General features: G+C 37.4%; 1 protein-coding gene across 8 annotated transcripts in view; it reads right to left on the bottom strand.

Moving 5' to 3' along the window:
- The window catches only part of lrba (LPS-responsive vesicle trafficking, beach and anchor containing), a 778,336-nt gene that overhangs the window by 652,924 nt on the left and 102,912 nt on the right, over positions 1-22,500 (bottom strand). For all 8 annotated transcript variants that reach the window (XM_061923000.1, XM_061922999.1, XM_061922998.1 and 5 more), the window contains 3 exons: positions 17,158-17,291; positions 12,918-13,026; positions 6,118-6,270 (listed from right to left, as the gene is read on the bottom strand). In XM_061923000.1, coding sequence (XP_061778984.1) covers positions 6,118-6,270; positions 12,918-13,026; positions 17,158-17,291 — 396 coding nt within the window. The remainder of the gene's footprint in view (positions 1-6,117; positions 6,271-12,917; positions 13,027-17,157; positions 17,292-22,500) is intronic.

Raw genomic sequence — 22,500 nt, 5'->3', positions numbered from 1 at the left:
TCCTTAGCGGGTTCCGACTTCCATGGCCACCGTCCTGCTGTCTATATCAACCAGGGTGAGCCCCACCCCTTTTCGTGAGCGCACTGCGCGCGGAGTGACCCCTGTTACGCGCCCCCGGCAACAGGGGTGGTGGGCAGGTAAGAAAAGAAAAAAAGGATGAAAACTACGCGAATTGCACCTTGTGCAGACAAGATTTTTCGATCGGACACGGAGGAATTAGCGATGTAAAAGACCACGTTGGGACAAAAAAACACAAGTCTAATGCCGTTGCTAGCGATACAAGTGGAAAACTTTCAACGTTTTTCGTCGCCCAAACAGATTATTTGGATGTGATAAATGCCGAAGTTTTATTTACGGAGGCAATAATTGAGCATGGACTTCTAATCACACTGGCTGATCACATGGGACAGTTAATAATGTAATGCAACCTTTAAAAATCATTACGCGGTGATCGCGATCCCAAAAATAAACCTTTCTTGCATGATAATGTCCAGAAAAATTCGCTTTATATTACTATAGAGTCCTTTTAACGAATGAGTTTGATGGTTTATCACAAACCTTAAATGAAAGAAGTCCTTTGTTCTCCTGCACCATGCATGCACAATCCTGTCGGCTGTATTTCACAGCACGACATACTGTTAAAAGTGTTTATACTATTTATACTTTCAATTAACAAATTGAAGTCTTGTGAAAGGTTGACAGGATAACTGGCATTAACTGTCAAAATAATTTCAAACTATTGAAGTTAGCTTACAGAATAAACATGTCAATCAACCCATATGATTTTTGCTGTAATATTTTTGTTTTGAAAAGTCACTGTGACTGATAGAAAAGTGATGGTTTTAGCAACATTTTAACCTGTCTGAATGCTAATAATCATTTTGCGTCGGGGGGGCGAAGCCCTGAACCCTCCACCAGGACTTTGTCCTGGACCTACCGGGGCCTGCGGCCCTTGGACCCTGGCTACTAGGTTTTTCTGATTTAAAAGTTGGCAGGTATGGTGAGGTTATAAAGCTTTTGCCTGTTAAAGAAAGGAGACTGATCCAATGCAGCACAGACATTCGCGTGCCACGCTGTCACGACCCAGACGCACACCAGTGCGCAATCATATGGGAGCCGCGCTGAGCGCACCTCCAAGCGCGTCTCGCTGCCGGCGACGGCCGGGTATGGGCCCACGCTACAGCCCCATCCATTTTCAGGGCTAGTTGATTCGGCAGGTGGGTTGTTACACACTCCTTAGCGGCTTCCGACTTCCATGGCCACCGTCCTGCTCTCTATATCAACCAGGGTGAGCCCCACCCCTTTCGTGAGCGCACTGCGCGCGGAGTGACCCCTGTTACGCGCCCCCGGCCACGGGGGTGGCGGGCAGGTAAGCTGCTTACCTGCTGCGCGTGACGCCGGCCGCGGCGAAGGCGGACGAGGCGGGGTGTCGGTGCGGTGGGCGCGGTGGTGACCCTGGACGTGCGTCGGGCCCTTCTCGCGGATCGCCTCAGCTACGGCTCCCGGTGGGGCCCTCTCGGGGGAAGGGGCCTCGGTCCCGGACCCCGGCGAGGCGTCCCTTCTCCGCTCCGTAAAAGTGTCCATCTCTTCTTTTTTTTCTTCTTCTGTTGTGGCATATGCTGCAGGTGCCTGCTCGTTTTTCGTATGTGGATAACAACATTTAACTATGTATATATATTTACCAATTGGTTTAACTGCCACCCGCCTGAATCTATTTAAAATCTTTTTTTTTTTTTTATTTCAACCGCCCGACCCGACCCGCGGATAAAATCTAATTTTTTTTAATTTCATCCGCCCAATCCGCGGATAATCCGCGGACTCCGCGGTTGTGCCCGCAAACCGCGCATCTCTACTCGGGGGCCAAATATATAGAAAAAAATGTGTCTGGGGGCCGGTATATCTATTTTTAAGAACAATAATACAAAACTTCACAATAATGTCTAATTGAATGCTAAAAACGTGATGACAGACCGCCTTAAAAAAAAAACGAAATGGAATTTTAAATTTTTTTTACTGAATGGGACACCCAGAATGTACATGAAAATAAAGAATGTGGGATTTACAATATTAACTATGAAGGATAAAACACTGAATATTGACAACATATGAACGTCACACCCCCTCTCCATCCACATGTTTTACAATCAAGCGAAGCGCAACAAAAATGTAACAAACACAGCGAAATATGAACGCGAAGGGTTAAAAAAAAACAACACCTACAATCTGATACATCTGATAAATCACTAAGCTTTTCAACTTTGTTGTAAAAATCTCCTTCTGCGTCTGTCCCTGACACCCGCATTTGGTAACACTTTAGTATGGGGAACACATATTCACCATTAATTAGTTGCTTATTAACATGCAAATTAGTAACATATTGGCTCTTAATTAATCATTAATAAGTACTTATTAATGCCTTATTCCGCATGGCCTTATTATACAACTAGTAAGCCATTAACTAAGAGTCTTCCCTCAATAAACTCAGAATTATTGCTTATTAGTAACCCTAACCCTCATATGTTCCCCTGGTGTCCAAATAACTCTAAATTAAGTCTGTGTTACTTTAATAAGAAAGTAATTAATGGTGAATATGTTCCCCATACTAAAGTGTTACCCCGCATTTCAGGCTGACACTCTGTGGAAACGCTCCCCACCCACACTGCTTGGTGCCTCGTCTGAGCTGCTGTGACTTACATTACCATAGTAACTAATTAGATGACCATAGTAACTAATTAGATGACCATAGTAACTAATTAGATGAACATAGTAACTAATTAGATGAACATAGTAACTAATTACATGACCATAGTAACTAATTAGATGAACATAGTAACTAATTAGATGACCATAGTAACTAATTACATGACCATAGTAACTAGTATATCATGCAGATTCCAACCATTGACATACTTAGTATAGTTGAAGATTTACGGTCATTAGATTAGATTAGATAGATTTATTGGTCCCCGTGGGGAAATTCATTTTCACTGCCGTACATTTAAACAATAGACATTACACATCACAAAACAAAAATAACAAAAATTCAGCATACATGACAAACACATTTATGGGCTTGTCAGACATGAGAAAACATCACTGCACATCATAATGGCATAATGTGTCAGTAGTTAATAAGATTCAAGATGGCGACAGTTTGAATCTGGAAGGGACTAATGTAAACCCTCGTTTATTGCCAAGCCTGAACACCGGAAGATAAAGTTAATTAATGTAAATTATTTATTAAATGTTATTTTCATAGATAGATCATAAAATAACTGTTTATAACCTCTTAAGTATATACTATAACATTATGAGAGCCCTCTAAACATGAAATAACACTTGCAGAGTCAACTCTACACTGGTTAAATCCAATGTAGTAATGCTGCCTGACGCTCAACCAATCAGTGGCACCGATACTGAACATTGGTTTGGTCCCATCTAGTGGCCAATACTACACTTGTTGTGTCCTTGGGCAAGACACCTTACCCACCTGCTCCCAGTGCCACCCACACTGGTTTAAATGTAACTTAGATATTGGGTTTCACTATGAAAAGCGCTTTGAGTCACTAGAGAAAAAGCGCTATATAAATATAATTCACTTCACTTCACTTTGATACTGATATTTTTTATTCATTTACCTATTTCTATGCATAAATAGTAGGGGTGGTCACGGTTCGGTTCATTTTCGGTACAGTAAGAAAACAACAAAATATAAATTTTTGGGTTATTTATTTACCAAATTTGCAAAATCTTCCACCAAAAATATTTTTCTTAGTGTAATATTTGATGTGAAGTAATGGGAACCTTGGATAGGTCAATAATTCATAATAACATTGATTTTGATTCAATATTATGTTTTGAGCAATGACAGTTTGAAAGAAAAAAAAACAGCTTTGTTTTATTAGTCAACATTGCAACTTTTTCTAAATTACATTTAACTTTTAAGCTTTTTTATTTCACTTTTGTTATGTTTTTGTTTATTTTAATAGTATTTTTAGAATGTGCCGTGGGCCTTTAAAACATTAGCTGTGGGCCGCAAATGGCCTCCGGGGCACACTTTTGACACCCCTGCTATAGATAATAAAAAATTAAATGTGATCAATCTATGGATAAAAAGCAGAGCCTGGCGACGCATGCGCGTTTATCATAACTCTCTCTCTCTCTCTGTCTCTGCCCCTCCCTCACAATTTGTTCTGTTTTTAACCCCTTCTTAACCCTGAACGTACATTGAAAATACACGCAACGCTAACTCAAAATGCCGGACATTTGAGGCATTTAAGAAACTCCGCCCTGACAGCTCCGCAAAAGAGGACATGTCCGGTGAAAAGAGGACGTATGGTCAGTCTATCCTAGCCCGTTAGCTGCTAGCATGCCGTGTGTTGTGCCTCGGTGTGCATTGTTTACACAACGTGCGTTACGCTACTTAATATGTTCGTGTGGAAACTCGTTCGGTACACCTCCGAACCGAACCGAAACGGTTCAATACAAATACACGTACCGTTACACCCCTAGTGTTTAGTGGTGCAAGGACAAATTGCGAAGCAAAATTAAAATTAAATCTAGTGGAAATTGATAAGAGTATATGAAACTAAATTCTTGGGAATAATAATTGATCATAAATTATGTTGGAAACCGCATATTGAATATATAAAGGGAAAAATATCCAAATCCATTGCTATTCTTTATAAAGTAAAACACATGCTGAATAAGAAATGTCTGCATATGTTATATTATTCTTTTATTTTTCCATATTTAACATATTGTGTTGAAGTTTGGGGAAATGTTTATAAAACAAACATAGAGCCAATAATTAAACTTCAAAAAAGGGTCATTAGAATAATACACAAAGCGTGCTACTATAAACATACCAATACATTATTTATAAGTTCTAATGTGTTAAAATGTTCAGATATTGTGTTTTTAAAAACAATGGAAATGATGTTTGGAGTAAAGAACAACAGCCTTCCAGCTTGTATTCTTAAGTTATTTACATTAAAAGGAGAAAACTATCATTTACGGGGGGTATTGATTTTTGAAATAGGTAAAGTAAGAAGGAATATAAAATACAAATGCATTTCAGTTTTAGGATTTAAATGGTGGAACAAGCTCAGTGATGAGCTGAAGACTCGTAGTTCTTTAAGGTTTAAGAAAACCTTGAAAGGTGAAATAATAGAAAATTATAAAATATAGCAACGATTACTTTCATCTCATTGATTTTTTTAACAATGTTCCAGGCAATCTAATTTTCAGTGAAGGTATAGGATAGGCAAATATAAGCTTTGGCTTCAACCTATTCCTTTTTCGGTCATTCTTTTTCTTTTCTTTTCTTTTTGTGTGTAAATGTGTATGATTGTTAAATATGTATATTCTGTACTGTTAAACTTGTTACACAAAATGGTTGATGGTTGATTATATGACCCAAATAAACTTATATCATTCATTTTAAATAAACTTATTTCATTCGATGCGTTTTCTATATTTTCATGACTATTTACATTGTAGATTGTCACATCAAAACTATGAATGAACACATGTGGAGTTATGTACTTAACAAAAAAAAGGTGAAATAACTGAAAACATGTTTTATATTCTAGTTTCTTCAAAATAGCCACCCTTTGCTCTGATTACTGCTTTGCACACTCTTGGGATTCTCTCCATGAGCTTCAAGATGTAGTCACCTGAAATGGTTTTCACTTCACAGGTGTGCTTGAAGCTCATGGAGAGAATGCCAAGAGTGTGCAAAGCAGTAATCAGAGCAAAGGGTGGCTATTTTGAAGAAACTACAATATAAAACATGTTTTCTTTTTTCTTTTTTGTTAAGTACATAACTCCACATGTGTTCATTCATAGTTTTGATGTGACAATCTACAATGTAAATAGTCATGAAAATAAAGAAAACGCATTAATTGAGAAGGTGTCCAAAATTTTGGCCTGTACTGTTTGTTTCTCCTGCCTGTACTGTTTGTTTCTCCTCGTCCTTGTTTTCCATAGGTCATAAAAAAAAAAAAAAAATTAGCGATAGACCGATATAAAACACGTGTATTGCGAGCCCTATGAGGGACGACTGTATTTTGATTTATGTTATTGGTCGACAAATTTGGGAGTTGCCACGGTTACCTTGGCAGGGGCATGGATCCAAATGGCAGGGTTGAACAGAATGTGGTCGCACAGCTGCTTGAGCAACAAGATGCCGTTCTGCAAGTTGCTGAGGTATCTGGAGAAGGCCAGGACGATATCCAGGACGGGCCGCGTCATGTGGACCTTGGAGGACTGCAGAGAGCGGGCAGAAATAAGCAGGAGGAGGGAAGGGGGAGAAGGACACACTGCAAAAACTGAATTCTAAGTAAGATGAAATATCTCAAATAAGGGTGATATTTGCTTATTTTCTGTCTGATAAGATAATTCTTCTCTCTCAGCAGATTTTAGAGTGTTTTACTTGTTTTAAGTCCTAAATGATCTCAGTAAGATATTACAGCTTGTTGCTGAGATTTGATGACCTATATTGAGTAAAACATGCTTGAAACTAGAATATCAAGTGTTGCAAAGCTGTGTCATCAACACTCACAAGAATAAAACTACTTTTTTAAAGTCATCATTTCTTATTTCAAGCATGAAATAAAAAAAATCATGACTTTGACACAATTGTGTCTCATAATTAAAACAGATGACAGCCAAATGGACTTTGCTGTTTTATTTTCAATGAAATAATAGAAAATACGTACTCATATAGTAGTACAGTTGGCACAGTACAGTAAACTGACAGTTAATATTTAAACATTTAACATGTGACATTTCTAACTATTTTGAGCAGAAATAGTTCATGCACATTCAGATACATTCTTCAAAATTACAATAAAAAAAACATTTGGTCGGGGGCCCGGCTGTAAAAAAATTATATATATATATATATATATATATATATATATATATATATATATATATATATATAATTTAATGTAATGTATATGTCTATGTATATAATGTAAAAAAAATGAGATATATATATATATATATATATATATATATATATATATATATATATATATATATATATATATATATATATATATAATTTAATGTAATGTATATGTATATAATGTAAAAAAAATTATATATATATATATATATATATATATATATAATTTTTTTACAGCCGGGCCCCTGACCAAATTTTTTTTTTATTGTAATTTTGAAGAATGTATCAATGTAATAATGTAATAAAAAAAAAATTTGGTCGGGGGCCCGGCTGTAAAAAAATTATATATATATATATATATATATATATATATATATATATATATATTTTTTTTTTTTTTTTATTATTATTATTTATTATTTATTATAATTATTGTTATTTATTTTTATTATTTATTATAATTTTGAAGAATGTATCAATTTTTTAATTTTTTTATTATTTATTATAATTATTATTATTTATTTTTATTATTTATTATAATTTTGAAGAATGTATCAATGTAATAATGTAATAAAAAAAAATTTGGTCGGGGGCCCGGCTGTAAAAAAATTATATATATATATATATATATATATATATAATGTTTTTACAGACGGGCCCCCGACCAATTTTTATATATATATATATATATATATATATATATATATATATATATATATATATATATATATATATATATATATATATATATATATATATATATATATATATAAAAAAAAATTGGTCGGGGGCCCGGCTGTAAAAAAATTATATATATATATATATATATATATATATATATATATATATATATATATATATATATATATATATATATATATATATATAATTTTTTTACAGACCAAATTGTTTTTTTATTGTAATTTTGAAGAATGTATCTGAATGTGTATGAACTATTTCTGCTCAAAATAGTTAGAAATGTCACATGTTAAATGTTTAAATATTAACTGTCAGTTTACTGTACTGTGCCAACTGTACTACTATATGAGTACGTATGTTCTATTGTTTCATTGGAAATAAAACAGCAAAGTCCATTTGGCTGTCATCTGTTTTAATTATGAGACACAATTGTGTCAAAGTCATGATTTTTTTAATTTCATGCTTGAAATAAGAAATGATGACTTTAAAAAAGTAGTTTTATACTTGTGAGTGTTGATGACACAGCTTTGCAACACTTGATATTCTAGTTTCAAGCATGTTTTACTCAATATAGGTCATCAAATCTCAGCAACAAGCTGTAATATCTTACTGAGATCATTTAGGACCAAAACCCGGCTGTAAAAATTATATATATATATATATATATATATATATATATATTCCTTCAAAACCGCAGTAAAACACCTCCAGGCAACTTCAACCCTTGACTAACACCCTCCCACCTCCACATCCCAGCTCCCCGGATTGTAAATAACCAAATGTAAATAATCAAATGTATTTCTAATGTATATACTTGTTCTTATGCTTTCTCAACTCACTATGTTCTCTGCTCGCTGTACATATCCTACCAAGTCAGACCTACACGGTTTCAATGCCCATTTCTCTGATGATGCAATTGTTGATGACTGAAGTGCTGATATCAACCAAACCCTCCTCATCCCACCCCTCGGATTGTAAATAATGTAAATAATTCAATGTGTATACTCTGATGATTAACTTATGTGATGACTGTATTATGATGATAGTATATATTTGTACCATGAATTGATTTGCATGGACCCCGACTTAAACAAGTTGAAAAACTTATTGGGGTGTTACCATTTAGTGGTCAATTGTATGGAATATGTACTGAACTGTGCAATCTACTAATAAAAGCTTCAATCAATCAATCAATCAATATATTTATATATTCCTTGCACACTATTTGAGTGAAAGAGCAAACACTTGGCGCGATGATGTCATTTTATCAATGGGAAAATGCAAGAAATGTAATGGCGAGTGCATATCATTATGTCAAGATAATGGCACTAGCATTTACTTCATTTAAGAATATTTTTCAACATATTGAGCAAAGAAAAGTGCACTTGTTATTAGTGAGAATATACTTATTTTAAGCTATTTTTGGGTTCATTGAGGTTAGCTAATTTTACTTGTTTTGGAAAGTCTTGACAAGCCAAATTTTCTTGTTCTATTGGCAGATAATTTTGCTTAGTTCAAGTAAAATGCCCCTAACTTTTGTATTTTTAGGGCCCGCATGGCCCATTGCATAAGGACTCCCTGTGGGAGTCCTTATGCAATGGGACATAAGGACCTATTGAATTTGTAAGGTTTTATTCTTTATTATTATTCTTCCGCACTTTGCAGCTTTGCGCTGTAATTTGACCCCCTTAACATACTTCAAAACTCACCAAATTTAACACACACATCAGGACCTCAAAAAATTGACTTTTAATGAAAAAACCGAACCCCAAAATTCAAAATTGCGCTATAGCGCACCCTAGAAAGAAAACTGCCTGTAACTCCCAGTAGGAATGTCATAGAGACATGATATATGTAGGTCTCACTTAGACCTACTTTTCCTTGATTAATTTCCTCGGGCAAAAATCTACAGGAAGTTGGCAATTCCCCCTTCAAGACAAAAAAGTACTAAAAACAGTCACTTTTGCCTCTTTGAGCTGTAATTTGACCCCCTTAACATGCTTCAAAACTCACCAAACTGAACGCACACATCAGGACTGGCAAACATTGCGATCTAATAAAAAAAACTAACCCCAAATTTAAAAATTGCGCTCTAGAGCAATTTTTGAATAAAACGCAGAAAAAACTGCTCCTCGGAAGGAAAAAATGACAAAACTGCCTGTAACTACCACTAGGAAGGTCGGAGAGACATGAAACAAAAACCTTTATGTAGGTCTGACTTACATCTACATTTCATAGTTGTATATCTTTGTGCTAAAATCAACAGGAAGTTGGCAATTCCCCCTTCAAGACAAAAAAGTACTAAAAACAGTCACTTTTGCATCTTTGAGCTGCAATTTGACCCCCTTAACATGCTTCAAAACTCACCAAACTGAACGCACACATCAGGACTGGCAAAAACTGTGATCTAATAAAAAAACCTAACCCCAAATTTAAAAATTGCGCTCTAGAGCAAATTTTGAATAAAACGGAGGAAAAACTGCTCCTCGGAAGAAAAAAATGACAAAACTGCCTGTAACTCCCACTGGGAAGATCGGAGAGACATGAAACAAAAACCTCTATGTAGGTCTCACTTAGACCTACATTTCATAAATTGACAACCCCCAGCAAAAATCAACAGGAAGTTTGCTATTCCCCCTTCAAAACAATTTTTTTGTAAAAACCGGTCACCTTCCTTCAAAAACGAACTCCTCTGAGCGCGTTTGTCGTTTCGCCTTCAAACTAACACAGGAGAGAGATTGAACTCTTGTGATTACAATGACAGAAGCGCTTTTTTTCTAACTGCTCCGGTTTTGATTTTATGACCCTTCAAAGACCCGCTGCGCTGATGCTGCTGCGCTGCTGTTTTTTTAAGATGGCTGCTTAAAAGCAGGAAGCACCAACGTGCCCACACAATGCAGACAAGGTAGGTACACTAGACAAAAGTCTTGGGACACCTCAGACTAAAAGTAGACAATAGTATTGGGACACTTAGGACTAGCACCTGCCAAATACGCGGGCCCGACCAATGCTGCTTGCAGCTTTAATTCTTTATTATTATTATACCGACCGCCTCTTTGAGCTGTAATTTGACCCACTTAACATGCTTCAAAACTCACCATATTTGACCCACACATCAGGACCTGCGAAAATTGCCTTTTAATAAAAAAACCAAACCCCAAAACTCAAAATTGCGCTCTAGCGCCCCCTAGGGAAAAAAAAAACTAGACTGCCTGTAACTCCCACTAGGAAGGTCGGAGAGACATGAAACAAAAACCTCTATGTAGGTCTGACTCAGACCTAGATTTCATAATAGTACATCCTCGGGCTAAAATCAACAGGAAGTTGGCAATTCCCCCTTCAAGACAAAAAAGTACTAAAAACAGTCACTTTTGCCTCTTTGAGCTGTAATTTGACCCCCTTAACATGCTTCAAAACTCACCAAACTGAACGCACACATCAGGACTGGCAAACATTGCGATCTAAAAAAAAAACCTAACCCCAAATCTCAAAATTGCGCTCTACTGCAATTTTTTAATAAAACGCAAAAAAAACTGCTCCTCGAAAGAAAAAAATGACAAAACTGCCTGTAACTCCCACTGGGAAGGTCGGAGAGACATGAAACAAAAACCTCTATGTAGGTCTCACTTAGACCTACATTTCATAAATTGACAACCCCCAGCAAAAATCAACAGGAAGTTTGCTATTCCCCCTTCAAAACAAATTTTTTGTAAAAAAACGGTCAACGTCCTTCAAAAACGATCTCCTCTGAGCGCGTTTGTCGTTTCGCCTTCAAACTAACACAGGAGAGAGATTGAACCCTTGTGATTACAATGACGGAAGCGCTTTTTTTCTAACTGCTCCGGTTTTGATTTTATGACCCTTCAAAGACCCGCTGCGCTGCTGTTTTTTTAAGATGGCTGCTTAAAAGCATGAAGCACCAACGTGCCCACACAATGCAGACAAGGTAGGTACACTAGACAAAAGTCTTGGGACACTTCAGACTAAAAGTAGACAAAAGTATTGGGACACTTATGACTACAACTGGACAAAAGTATTGGGACACTTAGGACTAAAACTGAACAATAGTATTGGGACACTTAGGACTAGCACCTGCCAAATATGCGGGCCCGACCAATGCTGCTTGCAGCTTTAATTCTTTATTATTATTCTTCCGCGCTTTGCGCTGTAATTTGACCCCCTTAACATATTTCAAAACTCACCAAATTTAACACACACATCAGGACCTCCAAAAATGGCCTTTTAATGAAAAAACCGAACCCCAAAATTCAAAATTGCGCTCTAGCGCCCCCTAGAAAGAAAACTGCCTCTAACTCCCAGTAGGAATGTCATAGAGACATGAAACAAAAACCTATATGTAGGTCTCACTTAGACCTACTTTTCCTTAATTAATTTCCTCGGGCAAAAATCTACAGGAAGTTGGCAATTCCCCCTTCAAGACAAAAAAGTACTAAAAACAGTCACTTTTGCCTCTTTGAGCTGTAATTTGACCCCCTTAACATGCTTCAAAACTCACCAAACTGAACGCACACATCAGGACTGGCAAACATTGCGATCTAAAAAAAAACCTAACCCCAAATCTCAAAATTGCGCTCTACTGCAATTTTTTTAATAAAACGCTAAAAAAACTGCTCCTCGGAAGAAAAAAATGACAAAACTGCCTGTAACTCCCACTGGGAAGGTCGGAGAGACATGAAACAAAAACCTCTATGTAGGTCTCACTTAGACCTACATTTCATAAATTGACAACCCCCAGCAAAAATCAACAGGAAGTTTGCTATTCCCCCTTCAAAACAAATTTTTTCTTCAAAAACGAACTCCTCTGAGCGCATTTGTCGTTTCGCCTTCAAACTAACACAGGAGAGAGATTGAACCCTTGTGATTACAATGACAAGCGCTTTTTTTCTAACTGCTCCGGTTTTGATTTTATGACCCTTCAAAGACCCGCTGCGCTGATGCTGCTGCGTTGCTGTTTTTTTAAGATGGCTGCTTAAAAGCAGGAAGCACCAACGTGCCCACACAATGCAGACAAGGTAGGTACACTAGACAAAAGTCTTGGGACACTTCAGACTAAAAGTAGACAAAAGTATTGGGACACTTTTGACTATCACTGGACAAAAGTATTGGGACAGTTAGGACTAGCACCTGCCAAATACGCGGGCCCGACCAATGCTGCTTGCAGCTTTAATTTTTCTTGTTTTTGAACACTGACTTTTTGCAGTGCGCATGCAGTCCAAGGTGAGGAGGAGTTCCTCTTTTGCCTTGGAAGCACCCAAAAAAAATGTGCATTTGCACTTCCTACCTTCTCCAAAGTGTACCCGATGACCAGGAAGCCTTTGCAGGCCAGAACCTGCTCTTGCATAGCCAGAGAGTTCTTCAGGAGCTCCATGACAAAGGACAGCAGCGTGCAGCTAGAAGGCAAACAACAAACAGTCAGAGCGGTGACAGACAGTAACAATAATCTGCGTGAGCTGCTGACAAAGCCGGGGAGTGTGAAGGGCGCACACGACATGGGATGTGATTGAATGAGGGTGTCGTGTCCCCATTGTGCTGGTGAACACCATCGTGAGGCATTGTCGCCGGGAAGAAGAACGAGCGCAGCGGCAGATGTGGAGCTCCTAAACGTGACGCCATTACGGTTATAATTGCGAAGCAGGAGTGCGAATGATTTAATACAAGTGTTGCCATCGTACTCTTATACACATTTAAAACGAGGTTAATGTTAAAATTAGGGCTGTCAAACTATTAGAATATTTAATCGGGATTAATCGCATTTTGCTCATAGTTAACTTCAAATTAATCACTATTATCGCAGATAAATAAAAAAAATTCTACATTAGTAAGTGTAAAATAGACAGATAATATTATCAAGTTTTTAAAACTATGAATGGACAGTTTGTCTGCTTTGATGACATGTTTATTAAACATTTTGCATTTAACAACTCAACACAAAATGGACATAAACACGCTTTTAATGACAGTGAAAAAATTTAGGAGCACATGCATTCAGGGGAGAGGAGCTACACATCCATGTTTAGATAAAGTAAAGTAGCAATGATTGTCACACACACACTAGGTGTGGCAAAATTATTCTCTGCCTTTGACCCATCACCCTTGATCACCCATTGGGAGGTGAGGGGAGCAGTGAGCAGCAGCGGTGACCACGCCCGGGAATCATTTTTGGTGATTTAACCCCCAATTCCAACCCTTGATGCTGAGTGTCAAGCTGGGAGGTAATGGCTCCCATTTTTATAGTCTTTGGGTATGACTCGGCCCGGGGTTTGAACTCACGACCTCAGGGCGGACACTCTAACCACGAGGCCACTAGATACCAGTTTTGCACATGAATAAAAACAAGATATGAATTGTTATGATCATGGTTTGATTGTCAAATATGTTTGGTAATGTAATCTGTGATGTTTCCTGAAAAAATGATGCTGATATTCTGTACATTACATGTTGAACAACTTAATGATACTACACTGCAAAAACTGAAATCTAAGTAAGATTAAATATCTTAAACAAGGGTGATATTTGCTTATTTTCTGTCTGATAAGATAATTCTTCTCACTAAGCAGATTTTATGTTAGTGTTTTACTTGTTTGAAGTGTTTTGGTTCTAAATGATGTCAGTAAGATATTACAGCTTGTTGCTGAGATGTGATGACCTATATTGAGTAAAACATGCTTGAAACTAGAATATCAACTGTTGCAAACAACACTCACAAGTATAAAACTACTTTTTTAAAGTATTAATTTCTTATTTCAAGCATGTTAAAAAAAAATCATGACTTTGACACAATTGTGTCTCATAATTAAAACAGATGACAGCCAAATGGACTTTGCGGTTTTATTTTCAATGAAACAATAGAAAATACGTACTCATATAGTAGTACAGTTGTTATTAGTGAGAATATACTTATTTTAAGGTATTTTTGGGTTCAATAAGGTTAGCTAATTTTACTTGTTTTGGAAAGTCTTGACAAGCCAAAATTTCTTGTTCTATTGGCAGATAGTTTTACTTAGTTCAAATAAAATACCCCTCATTTTTGTATTTATTTTTTGTTGTTTTTGAACACTGACTTTTTGCAGTGTACTAGGTAGAAAAGCTCTATACAAGACAATTATTGTCCATTTAGCTTCCTCCATTTATTAATAAAGTATAATAATCAAACTGCTAAACATTCTGTAATTAAGGACTCTCAACCACAACATGCTATTAAAGAAAATAAATAATATTTCAGCCTGCCACAAAATTCCCCACCCTCTATTGCTCATTTAGTAGAAATATCACAGATTACATTACAAAACATCATTGCATACCTGCCAACTTTTGAAATCAGAAAAACCTAGTAGCCAGGGTCCAGGGGCCACAGGCCCCGGTAGGTCCAGGACAAAGTCCTGGTCCGACGCAAAATGATTATTAGCATTCAGACAGGTTAAAATGTTGCTAAAACCATCACTGTTTGGGCGACGAAAAACGTTGAAAGTTTTCCACTTGTATCGCTAGCAACGGCATTAGACTTGTGTTTTTTTGTCCCAACGTGGTCTTTTACATCGCCAATTCCTCCGTGTCCGATCGAAAAATCTTGTCTGCACAAGGTGCAATTCGTGTAGTTTTCACCCTTTTTGGAACGGATAATTATTCCCGGATAGGCTTTTGAATATTCTTCACGGAATGACTGCAGTTTTCTTTTCGGTTTAAGACTCGTTTGCGATTTTTCTCCGGCTGATTCCATGATCGTTCGCTCGTTTGGAAACAATGGCAACTGTATGGCGTCACATTAGTGCCAAAAATCCGAGCGCATAAAAACTGTTATCGCGCGCTGATTCTCCACTTCGTGCGCGACACCATTTTCCGCGCGCGTGGTGCCTTTTAGCGCGCGCGCGGTGCCTTTCTGCGCGCGCGCGACCCCTTTCTGTGCGCGCTCTGTGTACTCCTGGCATCTCTCCTCGCGCTGTCATGTTTCTTTTTGGCACTTTGGGGGCGGGTATGCTTAGACGGCCCCTCCTTTCTGATTGGCTGTGAGCATTTTTCATATGACCAATCATTCTCCAGCGTAGCAACGTTGTAGCCATCTTACTTCAGACATCTAGCCTCAATCATTACATTGATGTCAATGGTACATGTACTACTTAAATTACCATAACTTGCTCGATTTTCGACCAATTTACAAACGGTTTGCCTTGTTACAAATCTTATTACATGTAGATATGACATAGGATGCTGTACCTGGTGAAATTACATCTTTCGCTTTAAAAAAAAAGACTTAATTGTGCAACATAGTTGTGTAGGGTCAGTGTTAGTCAGTTCTCTGATTATTTTAAACTGTTTCAGAATACATTATTAAAAGCTATTTTTAACATTTTAAAAACAAAATTCAAAGATTATTTCATTAATTTTATGGCTGAATCAAAAGAAATTCCATAAATTAGAAAACAAATGTTCAAGAAGAAGTGAAAATATAAAATAATGTTATTGCTGGTGGACCAGTTCTGGCTGAAAGATGTGATTATGGTGTTTGTTGTCTTATTATTTATTTGGCTCACATTTTGTATTACCCTGTATTGTGTTTATGTGGTATGAAATAACCTTCATCAGCGCGCGACATTTTTTTATCCACTTCTTCCTCCGTAAATCTTGATACATATTGACGATGACCCGCCCTGCTATACTTCTGATTGGCTCTGAGCATTTTTCAGCGTTTTTCGCCTGACCAATCAGAAAGGAGGGGCCGTATAAGCATACCCGCCCCCAAAGTGCCAAAAAGAAACATGACAGCGCGAGGAGAGATGCCAGGAGTACACAGAGAGCGCGCAGAAAGGCACCGCGCGCGCGCACGAAGTGGAGAATCAGCGCGCGATAACAGTTTTTATGCGCTCGGACTTTTGGCACTAATGTGACGCCATACAACTGGTGCCTCGTGCTTGGCAGCGGTGCTATAAATAGCCTCGCGCATGTCATTCGGAATGGCTCGATAGGAAGTTACGGGAAGCAGTGTCGATTGTCATTGTTGTTACGCGATTTCGTGAATAAAACTTTAAAAAAAAAAAAAATTTTAATTAATGAAAAAACGTATTTTTTATCACTGCAACCGTAACCCGGAATAGGTTGATGAAAACCGTACTAATTACGGGAAAACCGGAGTAGTTGGCAGGTATGTCATTGACAGTAAAGCATGATCGCAAGGTGAGCCACTTTTCATTTTGGTTAGCTTAGGTAGATTTTTACTTTGAAAGCCGGAAATGCGTGATTGGTTTGAAAAAGAGGTGCCTTGACTTGATTTGACGACAGACAGACTTTTTGCAACAAAAAAGTGCCTCTCGACTACCAATCTTCATTTTTCCTGAGCTTGTATCCCATCCTACCAAACCAATCTACATTTTACACAAAGGATTTGAACCCATCTGCGCTGTTGATTGCGCGACAATTTCTAGGAAGAATTACTAATGACGATGGATTAATTTGATTAATTGCCTCAACTTTGACAGCCCGAGTAGTACGCGATCATTATCATTATGAGTGTGCGTTGCCATAGTTACCAGACAGAGGTGTCCAGCTCGTGGCTGGAGGGCTGGCAAAAATCCAGCTGTGCAAAGAGTGGGAAGAGGACCTGCACTCCGCCGATGGAGTGTATGCCGCTCTGAACCGAATGAGTCACCACCGCCTTCACATCCTGCAGACACAAACACACGCGGTGTTAAACCTTATAATTAACATGCACCAATATTTACAGTAGAGGTGTCCCGATGCCACCTTTTCACTTCTGACACAATATTGTATAGACAGTCATTGATCCCATTAAATATCAGCAGGAAACAAATGTCCGTTCATTATGTTGTAGTGTGAAATGCTAGATAAGGCTTGATCAAGTGAAATTGAATGGTAGGTATGAAAAACACTAGCATATTAATTGGAATGATGCGGTCTTTAAGTTAAAGCAGAGTGGTAAATAGTTTTGGCCGACATCTTGTGGCCACAATAATTCATTAAGGTAAGCTACCGTATTTTCCGCACTATTAGCCGCACCTAAAAACCACAAATTTACTCAAAAGCTGACAGTGCGGCTTATAACCCGGTGCGCTTTATATATGGATTAATATTAAGATTCATTTTCATAAAGTTTCGGTCTCGCAACTACGGTAAACAGCCGCCATCTTTTTTCCCCGTAGAAGAGGAAGTGCTTCTTCTTCTACGCAAGCAACCGCCAAGGTAAGCACCCGCCCCCATAGAACAGGAAGCGCTTCTTCTTCTACTGTAAGCAACCACCCGCCCGCGTAGAAGAAGAAGAAAAAGCGCGCGGATATTACGTTTCATTTCCTTTGTGTGTTTACATCTGTAAAGACCACAAAATGGCTCCTACTAAGCGACAGGTTTCCGGTTCATGAAAAGACGCAATCTCTCCATCCGCACACGGACTACTATTTCACAGCAACTGCCTAAAGACTTTCAAGAAAAGCTGGCTACTTTCCGTGCATATTGTAAAAACAAGATAGCTGAAAAAAAGATCCGGCCAGAGAACATTATCAACATGGACGAGGTTCCACTGACTTTTGATATTCCTGTGAACCGCACTGTGGATACAACGGGAGCACGTACGGTGAATATTCGCACCACAGGGAATGAGAAGTCATCCTTCACTGTGGTTCTAGCTTGCCATGCTAATGGCCAGAAACTTCCACCCATGGTGATATTCAAAAGGAAGACCTTGCCAAAAGAGACCTTTCCAGCCGGCGTCATCATAAAAGCTAACTCGAAGGGATGGATGGATGAAGAAAAGATGAGCGAGTGGTTAAGTTAAGTTTACGCAAAGAGGCCGGGTGGCTTTTTTCACGCAGCTCCGTCCATGTTGATATACGACTCCATGCGCGCCCACATCACGCTGGTTTTTAATATATTATTAAAGTTTGACTGACCTATCTGACTGTTTTTTTGACATTCCTTTAGCGCAGTTAGATGCGGCTTATAACACGGGGCGGCTTATAGGTGGACAAAGTTTTGAAATATGCCGTTCATTGAAGGCGCGGCTTATAACCCAGGGCGCCTTATAGTGCGGAAAATACGGTAGGTATGAAAAACACTAGCCTATTAATTGGAATGATGCGGTCTTTAAGTTAAAGCAGAGTGGTAAATAGTTTTGGCCGACATCTTGTGGCCACAATAATTCATTAAGGTAAGCTAATGCCTTTTTTTTTTTTTTTTTTTTTTTTTTTAATAGATAAGATAAATAAATATTTTCTTGGATAAAAAGGAAAGTAAACAATATAAAAATAATTACATAGGGGAGAAAAAAGAAAGAAAAAAAAGTAATTAAATGAAAATGTTAGTGGACCAGCAGCACAAACTGTGTCCCTTGCAGAAGTGTTGTCCATGTTGTGGAAACCAGAGTATTGATGGCAGAAAGAAACAACCCCTTTTGTGTGAGTGGGTGTGTGTGAGTGTGAATAGGGGAGGGAGGGTTGTTTTTTTTGGGTTGATGCACTAGTTGAAAGTGTATCATGTGTTTTTTTTCTATGTTGATTTAATAAAAAAATAAATTAAAAAAAAGCTAATGCCGCAGTAAGTTGAATGATGCAGACACGTTTGTTACTGGATACATTCCAATACGCTTCTTGCTTTGGGAGGCGTTGCATCTGTAAGTAATATGCTACCTGGGGTTGCGCAATAAAGACGGTATAAATTATATACATTTGATTGAAGATGGAGATTTTAATATAATCATTATATTGTGATAATGCATATTGACACGTACAGTACAGGCCAAAAGTTTGGACACACCTCAGTCAATCTTTAATTTCATGACTATTTACATTGTAGATTGTCACATCAAAACTATGAATGAACACGTGGAGTTATGTACTTAACAAAAAAAAAAGGTGAAATAAGTGAAAACATGTTTTATATTCTACTTTCTTCAAAATAGCCACCTTTTGTTCTGACTACTGCTTTGCACACTCTTGGCATTCTCTCCATGAGCTTCAAGAGGTAGTCGTCTGAAATGGTTTTCACTTCACAGGTGTGCTTGAAGCTCATCCAGAGAATGCCTAGAGTGTGCAAAGCAGTAATCAGAGCAAAGGGCGGCTATTTTGAAGAAACTAGAATATTAAACATGTTTTCAGTTTTTCACCTTTTTTTTGTTAAGTACATAACTCCACATGTGTTCATTCATAGTTTTGATGTGACAATCTACAATGTAAATAGTCATGAAAATAAAGATTGAATGAGAAGGTGTGTCCAAACTTTTGGTCTGTACTGTATATATATATATAATTATATTCATGAATACTCCAAAAATTAAAATTAAATTAAATAAATGATCGTATAGTATCATACCTTCTTGTAGTAACAGTGTGCACGTTTAAGCTCGGTTTTCATTTTGGGAGCGTGTTTTTCAATTAACATTGAATGTGTTTTTAAGATGCAAATATCGGTCACACATTCCTCCACGTTTCACACAAGTGCTCATTAGTGTGGCGCAGACACAATCATTCTCTAACTAAATGAGTGCTGCTATAAAAAACTAAAAAAAAAACTATAGCAAGTGAGAAAAATAGTAGAGATGTTTTTTTTCCAGGGCCAATAACAATTGTTAGTAGTCAATGAGGCCAATAACCGATATTTGGAGCCAATATTCCTTTGCAGAAAAAGTTATTTTAAAATTGATAGATGTTGATAGTCCAACTCCTGCTGACTGGTATACACACATAATACATACCGACTGGTATACACACATAATACATACTGACTGGTATACACACATAATACATACTGACTGGTATACACACATAATACATACCGACTGGTATACACACATAATACATACTGACTGGTATACACACATAATACATACTGACTGGTATACACACATAATACATACCGACTGGTATACACACATAATACATACTGACTGGTATACACACATAATACATACTGACTGGTATACACACATAATACATACTGACTGGTATACACACATAATACATACTGACTGGTATACACACATAATACATACTGACTGGTACACACACATAATACATACTGACTGGTATACACACATAATACATACTGACTGGTATACACACATAATACATACTGACTGGTATACACACATAATACATACTGACTGGTATACACACATAATACATACTGACTGGTACACACACATAATACATACTGACTGGTACACACAACCTATGGAGATGATATCAGTAGAAAAAACTGCATTGAGTTGAGATAATAATGAGTCATATTGGAATATGGGATCCATTATTTAAATTTGTTTTAACTATTAAACGAACCTAAAATAGGACTTATTTTATCTTTGTGGAAAATATTGGACACAGTGTGTTGTCAAACTTATGAGATGTAATGCAAGTGTCAGTCACTGTGACAATATTGTTCATTTTTTACATGTTTAAATTAGATTTTTTTTATAAATGGCTGTGATGATAATGTAAAGGAGGGATTTCTAATCACTGCTATGTTGGAATTCTTATTAATATTGATATCATTCATTTTTGTTTGACTACTTTTGGATTGTTTTGTGTCATGTTTGTGTGTCCTCTCAATAACTCTGTTGATTGCTATTCTGAATGTTGCTGGTTTTGGAATTGGAATTGTATTATTATTGTTAGAGATGTCCGATAACATCGGACTGCTGATATATGCTTTAAAATGTGATATCGGAAATGATCGGTATCGGTTTCAAAAAGTAAAATGTATGACTTTTTAAAACGCCGCTGTGTACACGGACGTAGGGAGAAGTACAGAGCGCCAATAAACCTTAAAGGGGAATATTATTACAATTTCAGAAGGGTTAAAACCATTAAAAATCAGTTCCCAGTGGCTTATTTTATTTTTCAAAGTTTTTTTCAAAATTTTACCCATCACGCAATATCCCTAAAAAAAGCTTCAAAGTGCCTGATTTTAACCATCGTTATATACACCCGTCCATTTTCCTGTGACGTCACATAGTGAAGCCAACACAAACAGACATGGCGGAAAGAACAGCAAGCTATAGCGACATTAGCTCGGATTTCAGCGGCTTAAGCGATTCAACAGATTACGCATGTATTGAAACGGATGGTTGTAGTGTGGAGGCAGGTAGCGAAAAGGAAATTGAAGAAGAAACTGAAGCTATTGAGCCATATCGGTTTGAACCGTATGCAAGCGAAACCGACGAAAACGACACGACAGCCAGCGACACGGGAGAAAGCGAGGACGAATTCGGCGATCGCTTTCTAACCAACCAACGATTGGTATGTGTTTGTTTGGCATTAAAGGAAACTAACAACTATGAACTAGGTTTACAGCATATGAAATACATTTGGCAACAACATGCACTTTGAGAGTGCAGACAGCCCATTTCAGGCGCGCTAAGAACATATATTTTTCCACGATTTCAGCACTCAGGTTAACCATACCTAAATAGACACAAAATACTGCATTACACAAGACTACCCGAATGTACTCCAATGATTGAAAAAAATAAATGTTTTTAAGCTAAATTATTGGTAAACACAGTTTATGTATAATAATTTACATAAAAAACATGAGTAATGAATAAAGTTTTCATCAATTAATATATTCTGTAGACATACCCTCATCCGCTCTCTTTTCCTGAAAGCTGATCTGTCCAGTTTTGGAGTTGATGTCAGCATCTGCTTTGAGTGTCGCAGGATATCCACACATTCTTGCCATCTCTGTCGTAGCATAGCTTTCGTGGGTAAAGTGTGCGGAACAAACGACTGACCATTTCGTCGGCTTTCCCCACACCCTCGTATTTTGAACAAATTTCGTCCAATTTCTTGCCACTTTCGCATCTTTGGGCCACTGGTGCAACTTGAATCCGTCCCTGTTCGTGTTGTTACACCCTCCGACAACAC

Source organism: Nerophis lumbriciformis, linkage group LG27 (genome assembly GCF_033978685.3).
Source record: "Nerophis lumbriciformis linkage group LG27, RoL_Nlum_v2.1, whole genome shotgun sequence".
Classification (NCBI taxonomy): Eukaryota; Metazoa; Chordata; class Actinopteri; order Syngnathiformes; family Syngnathidae; genus Nerophis; species Nerophis lumbriciformis.
This window is presented reverse-complemented; position numbering and strand designations above follow the sequence as displayed.